This window comes from Camelus ferus, chromosome 5 (genome assembly GCF_009834535.1).
Source record: "Camelus ferus isolate YT-003-E chromosome 5, BCGSAC_Cfer_1.0, whole genome shotgun sequence".
In the NCBI taxonomy this organism is placed as follows: domain Eukaryota; kingdom Metazoa; phylum Chordata; class Mammalia; order Artiodactyla; family Camelidae; genus Camelus; species Camelus ferus.
Genome location: NC_045700.1, coordinates 74,617,814 through 74,631,411, shown reverse-complemented (window position 1 = coordinate 74,631,411; position 13,598 = coordinate 74,617,814). Strand labels below are relative to the sequence as shown.

At 37.8% G+C, this 13,598-nt stretch overlaps 1 protein-coding gene across 1 annotated transcript in view; it reads right to left on the bottom strand.

The window, feature by feature from the left end:
• Positions 1–13,598, bottom strand: part of DNAH7 (dynein axonemal heavy chain 7) — a 220,378-nt gene that overhangs the window by 192,215 nt on the left and 14,565 nt on the right. Inside the window, exons 3-5 of the mRNA XM_032480142.1 lie at positions 10,641–10,703; positions 7,554–7,662; positions 6,698–6,845 (exon numbers count right to left, since the gene is read on the bottom strand). Of these exons, the coding sequence (XP_032336033.1) occupies positions 6,698–6,845; positions 7,554–7,662; positions 10,641–10,703 (320 nt within the window). The remainder of the gene's footprint in view (positions 1–6,697; positions 6,846–7,553; positions 7,663–10,640; positions 10,704–13,598) is intronic.

Genomic DNA, 13,598 nt, shown 5'->3' with positions numbered 1-13,598 from the left:
GAAGGAGCAGTGGGAAATCTTCAAGGAATTCTGTGGCTTGGAAAGAGTTACTTTTAACTACAAAAGTAATCGTCCCATTATTTTAGTGATTGTATAGTGAAAAGATACGAATGATAGTAACATACTTCAGGAATCAGGACGTCTGGGTTCAGATTCTGCCACTAGAGAGTATCTGACCTTAATAACTGGGTTGTTGATGTTTTTAACAGCAGAAGCGCTTAACTACCTGGCTAAAATCTGTGACTCAAACTTCACCCTCTGTGAAAGTAATGTGGGCCCAGCAGGGCGCAGCGAGGGCAGGTAGGTGAGGAGCAAGAAGTCGGAGGGCTCTCGGAGTGAGAATGAAGATCCTTTCAGCCCTAAAACTCTGACTACCATTCCCTGGCTCCAGGCAAAGATTCTGCTCACTGAAAACAGCAGTAATAGAAGCTTTTTATCCATCACCTAGTCAGTCAGGCCCTAAATAGTCCCTCATATCTAATTATTATCTCTAATCCTCACACCTATTGTCACAGGAGACACAGTGACATAATTAGCCCCCACTTCACAGAACAAGAAGGAATGTCAGAGATTTAATAACTTCCCCTTCATCACATAGTTCACTCAATACAAAAACAAGGACTGGCCCATCCCTATGTGCTTCCAAACTGCCATGCTCTTTCCAACAGAACAACATTCCATTCAGAAATAAAACAATGACTCTCGGATACACTTTACCTGGTTAAAGAGAAAATGCCATGTACTTTATTTCTCAAAAATCAAAGAGCTATATTGATATGTTTTCTCCTTATTAACTCAATAGGGATTTTTGGTTCCTGATGGTGACATGAACATGAAACATGAAAAGTAGATAGAGAACAGATGAAACAGAGTTGAAAACACTACAGCCCGTGACTCATGCAGGAAGGAAACCAATCTGCCAAGGAGACCCCAAGGGACCTGCTGTCCTGTAGTCAGCAGATACCAAGGGAGGAAATGAGTAGGAAGGCTGAAAGCAAGGAATTTATCTAAATAAATGTATGCCAGCAAATTAGACAACTTAAATGAAAAGAACATACTCCCAAAAGGCTGAAAAGTACCAAACATGACTCAAGAAGAAAAGAAAGTATGAATGTATCTTTATCAAGTAAACTAATTGAATCAGTAATAGCCTTTCCACAAAGAAAAGTTCAAGTCCAGATGGCTTCACTAATAAATTCTATCAAACAAGTAAGGAGAAGTAATACCAACTCCACACAAAGTCTTGCAGAAAACAGGGGAGGTGGAAACTCTTCCCAACTCATTTGATGAGGCCAGTGGTGCTGACACCAAAGCCAGACGAAGACAAGACGAGAAAAGTACAGACCCACATCATTAATATAGACTTGAAAATCCTTAACAAAACGTTAACAAGGCCAGGAACATATAGAAAGGATCATAATGACTAAGTGAGAGAAATGTAAGGTTTCTTATCATATGAAAAGCAATTAATGTAATTATCATACTAAAAAAGGACAAAAATCAGGTGATCATCTCAATGGTCGAAACAGCATCTGACAAAAATCCAGCACCCATTTATGATAAAACTTCTCATCAAACTAGGAAAAGAAGGGAGTTTCCTTAATCTAATGAAGGGTATCTTAAAATCTACAACTAACATCTTACATAAATGTGAAAGACTGAATGCTTTCCCCCTAAGGCTGGAAAATTCACTGTCACTCATTCTATTCAACAATGTACTGAAGGACAGACCAAGTGCAAAATGGAAAGAGAAAGAAATGGAAAGCATCTAAATTGAAAATGAAGAAGTAAAACTATATATTGTATGTTTTATTGTACACATGACACATTTATCATGCACAACATGATTGTATATATAGGAAACTATTAAAAACTCCAGAACTATTAAGAAAGTTTAGTAAGGTCTTAAGATGTAAAATTAACAAGCAAATAGCAATAGATTTTCCTACATACAGGCAAAGAACAATCAGAAAATGAAATTAAACAAATTCACACCCAAAATACTTAGAAATAAAATTTTAAAAAGTATAAGACTTTGTACATTAAAAATACAAGATACTGCTGAGAGTACTTAAAGAAAATCTAAATTAATGGAGAGAAATACCATGTTCATGGACTGGAAGGCTCAATATTATTAAAATGGCAATTCTTACAAAATGGATCTATAGATTCAATGTATTGCCTACTGTATCTCAGAGAGCTTTTCTCCCCCCAGAAAATGACAAGGTGATCTTAAGGTATATATGAAAATGCGAAAGACTTAGAATAGCCAACACAATTTTGAAAAAGAATAAATTTTGTGGACTTAAACTACCTTGATTTCAAAACTAAGCATGAAGCTACAGTGATCAAGACAACAAGACAGTGGTGTAAATATGGACATATAGAGCAATGGAACAGAAACAGGACTCCATATATGGTCAAATGATTTTCAAAAAAGGTGCTAAGATGATTCAATGAGAACTGTCTTTTCAACAAACAGGGCTGAAACATTTGGATATCTATACGCAAAAAAATGAACCTCAACCCTTACTCACACTGCAGACATCAGTGGAATGAATAATACACATAAACCTAAGAGCTAAAACTAGAACTAAGCTAAAACTTCTAAGGAAACATCAAAGAAACATTTATGATCTTGTGATAGGAAAAGGTTTTTAGACATGACTCCAAGAGCATGAACAATAAATGAAAAAAAACTGGTAAACTGAGCTTCCTCAAAACTAGAACCTCTTGCTCTTCAAAAAATACCATTAACAAAATAAAAGGATTGGCCATAAACTGGGAGAAAATATTTACAAAAGATATATCTGGTAAAGGACTTGCATAGAAAATATATAAAGAACTCTTACAATGCAATAATAAGACAAACAACCCAACTTCTTTAAATGGGTAAAAGATTTAAGTAGATACTGCCCCCAGAGAAATTATGTGAATGTCAAACAACTACAAAAAAAGACGCTCATCATCATTAGTCATTAGGAGCATACAACTTAAAGCCATAATGAGGTACAACAACAAATCTACTGGAATGGCTAGAATGGCAAAATAGAAGACAAAGTGTGGGCAAGAATGTGGAGAAACTAGAAACTTCTTTATACTTAAGGGAATGTAAAATGGTATAGCGATTTGGAAAACAGTTTCAAAATGTCTTAAAAATTTAAACATACGCCTACTACACAACCCAGCATCCTTACGACTAGACATCTACCCAGGAGAAATGAACACATACATCCACGAAAAGACTTGCATGCCGAGTTCATGGCAGCATCATTCATAATAGCTCCAAACAAGAAACAATGAACAAGATGAATGGATTTCAAAAAAATATGCATACTGTATAATTCCATTAATATGAAATTTTAGGAAATACAAAGCTATAGAGACAGAAAGCAGATAAATGACTGCCTGGGGCAACCAGTGGTAGAGAGGATTGACTGAAATGGGCATAAGGGAACTTCTGTGGCTGATTGAAGTATTCTAAAACTGGATTTCAGTGAAGATTGCACAACTGTGGAAACGTACTAAAATTCCTTCAATTGTACACTTAACATGGATGAATTTAATGGTATGAAAATTATATGTCAATAAAGCTGTGTTTTTTAAAGCCTATCTAGAAGTCTTTGAAAATAAAACGTTCAAAAGGAAAAAAAAGAAAAAGATAAGCTGACAGAGTACAAATACAGATTATAAATAAAGTTCTCACCAACAATAACACGTGCCATTGTGAGGATATAGATGATAACACTGTAGTGTAATTAAAATTTCCTAAGAGAGTAGAACTTAAAGGATCTCACCAAAAAAAAAAAAGGTAAGTATGTGAGGGTGATAGATGTGTCAGCTCAACTGTGGGAATCTTTCCACAATGTGTAAGTATTAAAGTCATCACATTGTGCACTTTAAATGTATTTTACTTATCAACAAAGCTAGGGAAAATAGTTTAAAATTTTTCAATCGAATGTTTTCCAGATTCTTAGGGGGAAATTACTATCATCCTTTAATTCTGTAGCCAGCTAAGTCATTAATTTAAGAGAAAGGGCAAGACAGTAGAGACCTTTACAGAAATGAAAGTCTTGTGTTGACTCCCCACAGATTCTCATTTAGGGAACTGAGGGATGAACTTCAGCAAAAAAGAAAATGAACCTAGAAGTGAAGAATGGGATGCAGAGAAAATTTTCTAAGAAATTAGAAAAGATGTTAGTAAATCTAAGTAAGTGTTAAAGAGTGGGGGGAGTTAAGGATTTGCTAGAACTAAAATATTATAGAAATACTGGTAGAAATAAAACAAACAATAATCACATGAAAAAATGCAAAGGAAAGTTCAGAGCTAAGTTAAAGCATTCCAAGGTCCTTTTGTGTTATTCAAGGGGAAGACAGGCGAAATGAACTTTAAACTTTAAAAAATATAAATTACAATATGTGGTTTTAAATGTTACGGTAACTACTAAAAGAATAAAAATGTATTTGATAGATTTTAAGCCAACGTAAATAAAGGGAGAAGAGAGAAAACTCATTTCAATAGAAAACATTAAAAAAAGCAAAAATAAATAAGCAAGTCAACATACAGTAAATAGAAAATACAAAATAAACCATTAGAAATTAAGTCCACATATGTAAGAAATACCAATGACTATACATAGGATTCAACATGCTATTGAAGTAAAAAACTCTAAGATTGAGTTTAATAAGCCCAGCCATATCATGTTTATTAAAGGCATAACTAAAAAGTGACATAAAATGTTTAAAAAGAGACTTGTTTTTTTACAACACAGCAGCAAAAATAATCTGAAAAACCTCCCAGTACCATTCTATAAATACTGGATAACATGTCACAAAGCTCCTTTTGAATGCATAGCTGAGCTCACAAGAAAAAAAGGAAATACTCAGGAGGGAAAAAATGAAATGACAAAGTGGAATAACAGCCAATCCCCAAGGCTGAGGCTGCGCCTGGGGAGGCGGGGCCTTGGGCTTAAATGCCCACATGGGTCAGGAGACGACTCTGCAGGCCCGTGTGAAATGGAGACTTCAACCCCAGACCCCTGTATGAAGCTGAAACCCCAGAGGGGCTCTATCCTCAAACAGAGGAGGACCAAAAATAACAGACACAGGGAAATTGTGTCAAGAAAGATACTCTGTCTTGGCCAGGACACTGGGGAGAGAAAAGTGGCTTCTAAGAATTTGTAACCAGAGGATTACCCCTCCATGGCTTGGGGTGTTGTGGGATCTAAGAGTGCTTAATTGAAGAAAGCGATGTAAGTGGGCCAAGCTGGTAATTTCTAGCGGTGCCTGGCAAAAGCAAACTCCAAACCACTCTCCCAGAGGCACATGCCTGTGAGCTCACCACTCAGCACTCCCATAAAAACCTCTTCCCCTTCTTAAGCACACAGTGCCCACTGTCCTCCCTTCAAGATGCCTGTCCAACCAGTGACCAGGGTGTCTCATGAAGACAGTACAACAGGGCTCTATGGCTGCCTGACTTACTGTAACATGTCACTAAACTCTGTTCACAAATGTCAGTGTGTATGCCTTAAGAGTCATAATGAAAGAAAGAAGCTACTGAGCAACCAGTGCTAAGCTGTGAAAAAAAAGCAAAGAGGAACTGGTGACTTACATCTGCTTTACCCTTCATAAACAGATCTGCACCTCAGACTGGGCAAGCCCTGCCCTGATCACACTGCTGATCATTTCACCCCAGTTCCTTCCTTTTATACACAAGGAGACCCATAATGCAATGGAAGTCATCACATCACCTGAGCAGACAAGATGGAAAAAGAAAAACCTGTCCCTAATCTTCCACCAGCCACCATGCCTACAACCAAGATCTCTAGACACTCTGCTCTCTCAACCCACAATCATTCCCATTGGCACCCAATGGAAGAAATTTTCACATATTGAGGTATGAGGAAATAATACTGCCTTATACATGATTTGGCTTGAACTTCATGCTAACTTGAACAGCCTGTCAAACATGCATTGTATATCTACTTTAACAATTAAAAAAAGACTGCATTAAAAAAATCTGAACTGAGTAAATGTTCCAGGAATTTAAAATGGAGCCAGGGGACCACCGTGGATGTGGTTTCAGACACGTTCCTGCATCCCTGAGAACTTGAATTTTCTGAACTATATCAACCTCAAGGGCACCACCAGCTGTGCTCAGAACAGTATCTGTTAGCAGCTGCTAACTACAACCTTATGGTCTCAAGTCTCCCCCTGTAACTATGCAACTAATTTGGACCCCAACCAATCCTTACTTAACAAGCACCCTTACTTCTTGCCAGTTCCAATTATAATTCTTGATAAGCAATTCATGAAATGAACTGTAACCTTGCACTTTTTGCCTTTATAAGCCTCCTGTATTTTGTAGCCTGGTGGAACACAATTCAAATGCTTTTTGAGAACCTGTGTCTCCCAGACTATAGTCCTCAGTTTGGCTCAAATAAAGCTCTTTTCTATTCCTATTATAGGTTTTTTATTGATTATTTCCATTGACATGCCTTTTCAGTTCATGATATTTAAAAGTGGGACACCTTAATAAGATTAAGCTCAATTTTTCATTCTTTATTTATATCCTGACCTGATTCCAATAAAGGCTTTCAGGTTTCCTCAGAGATGCACAGAATCCTTATATTTTTAGATAAAAAGTCCCCAGGGGCTCTAACTAGGCCGACACATATTGGTTAGTTATAGAACTTACATAATGACATTAACAAGAGTGCTTCTAAAATTTTCTCGTTCCTTATGTGGAGACTTGCTCTTTGATTTGGAAGTAGATGGTCCAGCATGACTATCATCAATTTGGTCAAGCAATTTGCCCTTTTTCCCAAAGTATTTCACGTATTCAGCTTGAATTTTATTTTTTTAAAAAAAAGCATAAGTTAGTCATCTAATAAGTGAAAACACTGGTTAGAATAAAATACTAAAGCACCTTTTCATTTAAGCTCTCAAGTACTTATAATTTACTTTCTTTAACGTTCAGAAAGTTAAATGACTTGTTTTATGTCATCATAATAGAAACCTTTATTTCAAGAATATTCAATTAACTTATTTTACATTTTGACTAATATGCTAATAAACTCAGATTTTCAATTATAATTGCATAGAATCTTAAAATGAACAAGATTAAAATCATACATAACTTTCAGAAAATTTAAAGAACCATGATTTAAAAAAAAGTTAATATTCAAGGTAATCAACCTGATGAGTCAAAATAAAAAATATCAATATGACTAATTTAGAAGTAATGTTTACAACTTATTAAAATCTCTTTAGGAATAACTTTAGTCTTTGATGCAGAGACAAATTCTGAATACAATAAATCAAAGTTTTATTATAAACATTCCAATTCCTTAAAGATCAGCTTTTATAGCTTTGACAACAGCCTGAAATAACCAAGAACTGGAATCAATTATTTTCCTAGGGAACACATCTGGGAAAAATTTTTCTACTTGATATAAATATCATTTGAACTTTACAATTTCACCAAACTAAATATTGTGTGATTTTTTTTCTCTATAAAGTTTCCTTAAGTCTAAGAATATTAAAGTTCTTACCATACGACTGTTCATTTTTAACACTAAACTGCTCTGGAATCTCATCATACTGCTTTACATTCAAATGGAATGAGGGAGCTGCCTGCTGCCACTGGGGCTTTGTACTCACCTGAAATATGAAATTTAAATAGCATTAACAAAATAAGATTGGAAAAAATAACTTTTTTCATGAAATGCATAAAAATGTATAAACACAGACATTTTCTCAAACAAATTAGGACGTCTGGAAAGAAGGCACAAACACCCAATAGCAAATCTTATTCAAGCCTGTGAGTGGTGTGGTGTGACATTTGGGAGACGTTACCAAAAGCTCTGCTGCTGGACTGATGTGGGTGCCTGTTCCCTAACACTGGGCATTCACTCCAGAGTTTACTCAGCCCCAGACATTGGCAAGTGATGTTTAAGCCTTCCATTTTAACGAGAGGCGCTTCTTGCTGCCCTCCGATGCTAACGAGTTCCTCTACATCCCAGCTCCAAAGGATTTTCCTGTTCTCATGTCTTCAGCAACTCTAGATTACTCTGGCAACTCACAAATTTATTCCATCGTTTAAGGTGGGGGTCATAAATTCTTACACTTACACGATTTGGGCATGTATTATAAAAGAGGGAAGAAAGCTAGTGATGATAGCTAATTGGTGCTCAGCTTCAGGGCTGGGAAACAATAGAGGGTGGTGGGGACTGTGGCAGGTGGGAGAAAACCTATGTCTTCTAAAAAGGCAACAACTAATTAGCTCGAGCCAGGTATCACAATGCCAGAACACAGACCCACTGTTCTCTCTCTTTTTTTTTTTATAGAGGTACTGGGAATTGAACCTAGGACCTCGCGTATGCTAAGCACATGCTCTACCACTAAGCTATACCCCCACCCCCAGCCCAACTGTTGCCAGAACCTATAGCTCTTCAATAAACCCAGGTGGATGGATTTTAAACTAAAATGTACATATGGTTAAACATTGACAATTCAATCTGTATCTTCTTTTCACATCCAGACCAACTTGATGCTTGTACTGCCTTATGGTTTCACTCTCCTCAATCTTTTACTCCTACTTTCAAATAAACTACCTACAAAGAAGTCCTTTTTTTCCTGGGCTCATCTTTCACAGGAAAATAAGCGAAGACAGTAAGTCAAAGCTTTTCCATTCGTCTGCCCTCCCATTCTTCCACTCTCATCTTGCTCCATAAAGGATTTCAGGCTTGTGGGAGGGCTGTGAGCGAGGTGGACACAAAGAGTGAGAAGCAGGCCATCAGCTCACGGAGGCTGAGAGCCACCAGCCCTGGGTCACCCTGGATTTCAACAACAAGGATCACCACAGAAGCATAAAGGCCTGTAATGAAAATCACCCTCAGTCTAAACTACTGCCAGAAAATTCTATCCAAGTACAAACCCTAATATTCAAATAAAAATAGTTTTTTTAATCAAAGGATTTTTTTTAATCTCTTAAAAATATGATCTCCCTTAAAACACATAAAACGCAAAGAATGCTGAAAAATGCAAGATACTGGACAAATGTGAACATAAAAGCAGGTGAACATAGCTAAATCAGGAACATAAAAGCAGGTGAACATAGCTAAATCAGTCAACAAAAGCATTTTAGACTACTATATGCCACTGACAGGAGAGGATTATTATTCAACTCAGCCACTGAATATTAAATCAGGAAATTTTAATTGAATTTATATCTCTAAATCTATATATTAGCAAGACACAACAAACTGAGGGCAATTTTTTTTGTTGTTTTAAAATTTGTTAAATTTTTTAACAGAAAATGTCTACTCCCTTTCAGATCTTATCTTTTAAGCTAGAAAATTTAAGATAGATTTTGCAGAAAAGATGCTATAGCTCAATTCTATAGAACTTGGCAGGATGATCTGGCCTTATCCAAAAACTTTTCATTTAAAATGTATATTTTAAAACGTCCAGGATAATTTATCTAAGAATATTAATTCAAGTCTTCTATGTGAAAATGTCCTCCATTTAAAATGATGAGGAATCTTTCTGTATAAAGCAACACAGATTCAATTTTATATAGTTTGTTCTCAGCTCTTTAAAATATCTTTTTTAAAAAATTATGCTTTGGATGAAACTTGAGAACATTATGCCAAGTGAAATAAGCCAGGCATCAACAGATAAATGTTGTATGATTCCATTTACATGAGGTACCTAGAGTAATCAAATACACAGAGACAGAAAGCAGAATGCTGCTTGCCATGGACTGAGGAGAGGAGGGAACAGGGAGTGTGTGTCTCACGGGGACAAGAGTTGCAGTTGGGGAAGATGAAAAGAGTTCTGAAAGTGGATGGTGGCTATGGCTGTACAACAGTATGAATGAACTTAAAGCCACTGAACTACAGATCAATTAAAAATGGTTAAAATGATCAATTTTATGTTATGTATATTTTATCACGATTTAAAAAAACACAATGTTTGCATTGAACCTCCACTTAAGCTCAGCTTCTAGGAGTTGCAAGACCATAAATCAATGGCATTCAATTCAACATAATGCCTAAAGGGTAAAATATATTACCGTCGAGCATATCTTACCCAGCACTTATCAACCAAACATATCTATTAACTGTCTCTTCCACAGGACATTGACAATTTATAGTCACAATAATAAAAAAAAGGATGGCAAAATCTGAAGACTCTTTTGTGGCAGCATGTCAGTGCTGGAAGATGCACCTCAGAGACCATCAACACTTCTTATTTTCAAACTCAAAAACAGAGGCTCAGAAAGGCAAGTGACCCACTCTGATGGCAGAGCCATTAGTGACAAAGCTGGAACCCAAAGCCTTACTTCCTAATTCCAACACTGATGTATTTTCTGCTAGACCATCTTGGAAATACTTTTATCCAGAATATGCAAATATTCTGTACATACTACTACAAGGAAATTACAGCTTACATTTATTATTATTAAGATAGTTATTTTTTTCCTTTTATGTGCACCTCAGAATTTCTCAATCAGAAAATACTCAAATTGAACACAAAAGTCAGAATCATAAATTCAGTTACTTATTGACAAATTTGAAAACTAATAAACATTTTTTAAAGGGCAGAAATCCCAGGAGGGTGTATAGGTAAATTACCATAGCCAATTGTGGTAAAATTCTCACTGGTGTCTTGGATTTTTCTTTGCTGGCTGATTTATCCTGCATGAAAAAAAAAGAAAGGTTACTCTGTTAATGCTAAAACTGATTCACTCAACCAAATTTTACAGAGGTTCTACTCTAAAGTAAAGCACTCAGCATCCAAACTATTCAAAGACATACGCTACTACTTTTTAAATTCTCATTGTTTGTCTTAGAATTGCTTTCTTTATAACAAGAAAAGAAAGGAAAGTGGTATCCAACAATACCTACCAGAAATCCTTAAAAATGTGCAAAGCCTTTTATCCATTACATCATCTTCTAGGAGTTTATCTGAACTTAATTAGTGCCCGGGGCTTACTCAGCTCCACCTCCCTTCTCTATCACTAAAATATCCTTTTTGTCTTATTGACAACTAGAACGCTCCACTTCCTAAGCAGACAATGTATTCAGGATAACACACCCTCAAGTTGCCCTAAGTAACATACACTTTCTAGCAGCAACTTTCAGGGGAAAGTGCTGATACCTCCTTTGAGTGGAGGATGATTCCATGGTAGGCATTCACCTAGGGAAGAGGAAGCACAGTCGAGAATGACACTTCAATTTTTAAAGCAGATAAGTTGCACTTTTTGTCAATTGTTAATTTATTGCCTCTCAGTTCCAAACCTACCTTTTCTGCCCTCCTCTGTGATTCCTGAGTAGGACCCAAAATATTTCTCCTTTGCTAACCAGCATTAATGTTATAAAGAGTGTGAAAACAACACTGTAAGAGGAAGGAACTCTCTTCTGGTTCCAGTGCTTTTTCTCGCTGCTCCCACGGTGTGGCTGCCGGCTGTCAGCATCCCTGCCCACGGACACCTGTCCAGCCAGCGCTGTGTGGCTGACCCAGCGGCAGACAGACACCCTCCAGCAGGCTTCATGGGCAACCCTAAAGGCTTCCAGAAGTTTTCCCTTAATCGTAGAGGGAGACTTCCTTTCAAATTCTCCAGCATCCGAGCAGGTGGTTTCCTCACCTGCCAGCCCAGGCCTGCGACACGTCAGTGAATGTCTTTGCCACCCCTGTGGGCCACAGCTGCTCGCCCTCCAAGGGGTCTTAAGTTTTGGGGAAGGGATGGATCTTCTGAGTTTTCCTTGAGCATTACCTTAGTCCTAGAGGGAACGGCTACTCCCATACATCAGCTATTTCTGTATTTTTTAAGCTATGTTGTTCGAAACAGCAGCCACTAGCCACCTGTAGCTACTGACTGCTTGAAGTGTGGCTCATATGAAGAAAGAGGTGTTTAAGTGTAAAATATATACTAGATTTTGAAGACTGTACAAAATACAAAAAATTTAAATTATCTTGTCAATTGCTATACTGATTAGAATTATTTTATATTGATTACATTGTGTGCTATGTATTGCTTTTAAAAGTTCACGTGAATTTTCTCATTCGGTTTTCCTTACAACTCTTGGAGGTGAGTAGTGTGCCCCCTTCTGTGTCCATTTTCTAGATGAGGACTTTTTATATGATGTAGTCTCTGCCCTCAACAAAGCACACAGTCCAATTAACATTAAGAAAGATATCTTCACCCAGGACAGGAGACGGTTTAGGAATGGGTATTCAAAGAAAGTCCCAAAAAGAGAAAGGATGGAAGCTAAGCCTGAGGCACAGCTGGATCTCCCAGAGTGGTAGCATCAAGCTTACTGTAGACACACGGGGGATCACGAACAATGACTTGGGAGGGATGTGGGGGTCAATGGTGAGGGGATTTGATCCACATGAAGTAGAAGGTATAACAGTGCTTACTCAATAATGATTTATCGAGCTCCCACCATGTGTCAGGCTCTCTTTAAGGCACTGGATATGGAGTTGTGGACAGAACAAAGTCCCTCCCTTGGTGGGGCTTACATTCCAATGGGGGTAGAGGCAGCTATTTCAGAAGAAATAAATCATAATGTCAGGAAGAAATAAGTGCAATGGAAAAAAATAAACTGGGCAAAGGGATAGAGAGGGAAGGGACGAACTGCTTGGTTAGATGGGGGTAATAAGGCCCGTTTGCAGAGGTGATGATTGAGTAGGAATGTAAATCAGGGGCGAGGGAGGGCTGGACAGGTGGGTGCTGCTGTATTATGGAAGACGCGGGTCTGGGGGCTTGATTGGGCCGGCTGGCAAGAGAGAGCCACTGAGTCTCCTCTTGGAGTGGCCTCCGGCCCCAGCTCACTGGGGACAGTGCCAGCTCCCACCCCTCGCCCAGGCATACTGGTAGCACTTTCATGCTCAGTGGCATCTCAGTTTGGGTGATAAATGAGATTGTCATCTTACTTATCATTCAAGGACATACAAAGGGTTATTTTATTAACAGTCCTGGCAGCAATAAATAAGATAGGTGAGAAGGAGGCTAGAATCAGCACTCAAGCTAATTTAACAGCTTTTAATAACCAGGCTAGTAACTGAAGGTCATTCTGAAGGCACAGCTCTGATCATCTGCCCTCCTGCTCAGAAGCATCAAAAAGCCCCATAATTAAAATTAACACAAGTCTTCCTCTTGGTTTTCAAAGCCTTCTCAGTAGGCCTCAGACTTTTCATTTCCCAGCCTCACTTACAGTTACATCCTAGCATGTGACTTGAGCCAGCCAATGAAGTGTGAGCACCACAGGACAGGGAGCTATGAGCAGGTGTGCCTCGTCCAACTCTCTTATTCCCGCCTTGCTGGTGAGGAGGCGAAGTGTTTCTGCTGGCATTGCTGTAAGGCTAACTGACCTGCATCAGACCTCATGTGACAAGGGGCAATCTCTGTTGGGGTAAGTCTGAGATGTGGGGGTCTGTCTGTTATATCACTTAGTATTAATTATCCTAACAGAGCCATCAAGATTCCCTCAATACTCCTGTTAAAATCAGCACCTTCAAGACCAAAATTTAAAAAAAAAAAACTTTAAATCCAATTGTAGGTGAGCAATTTTTGATTATGTAAATCA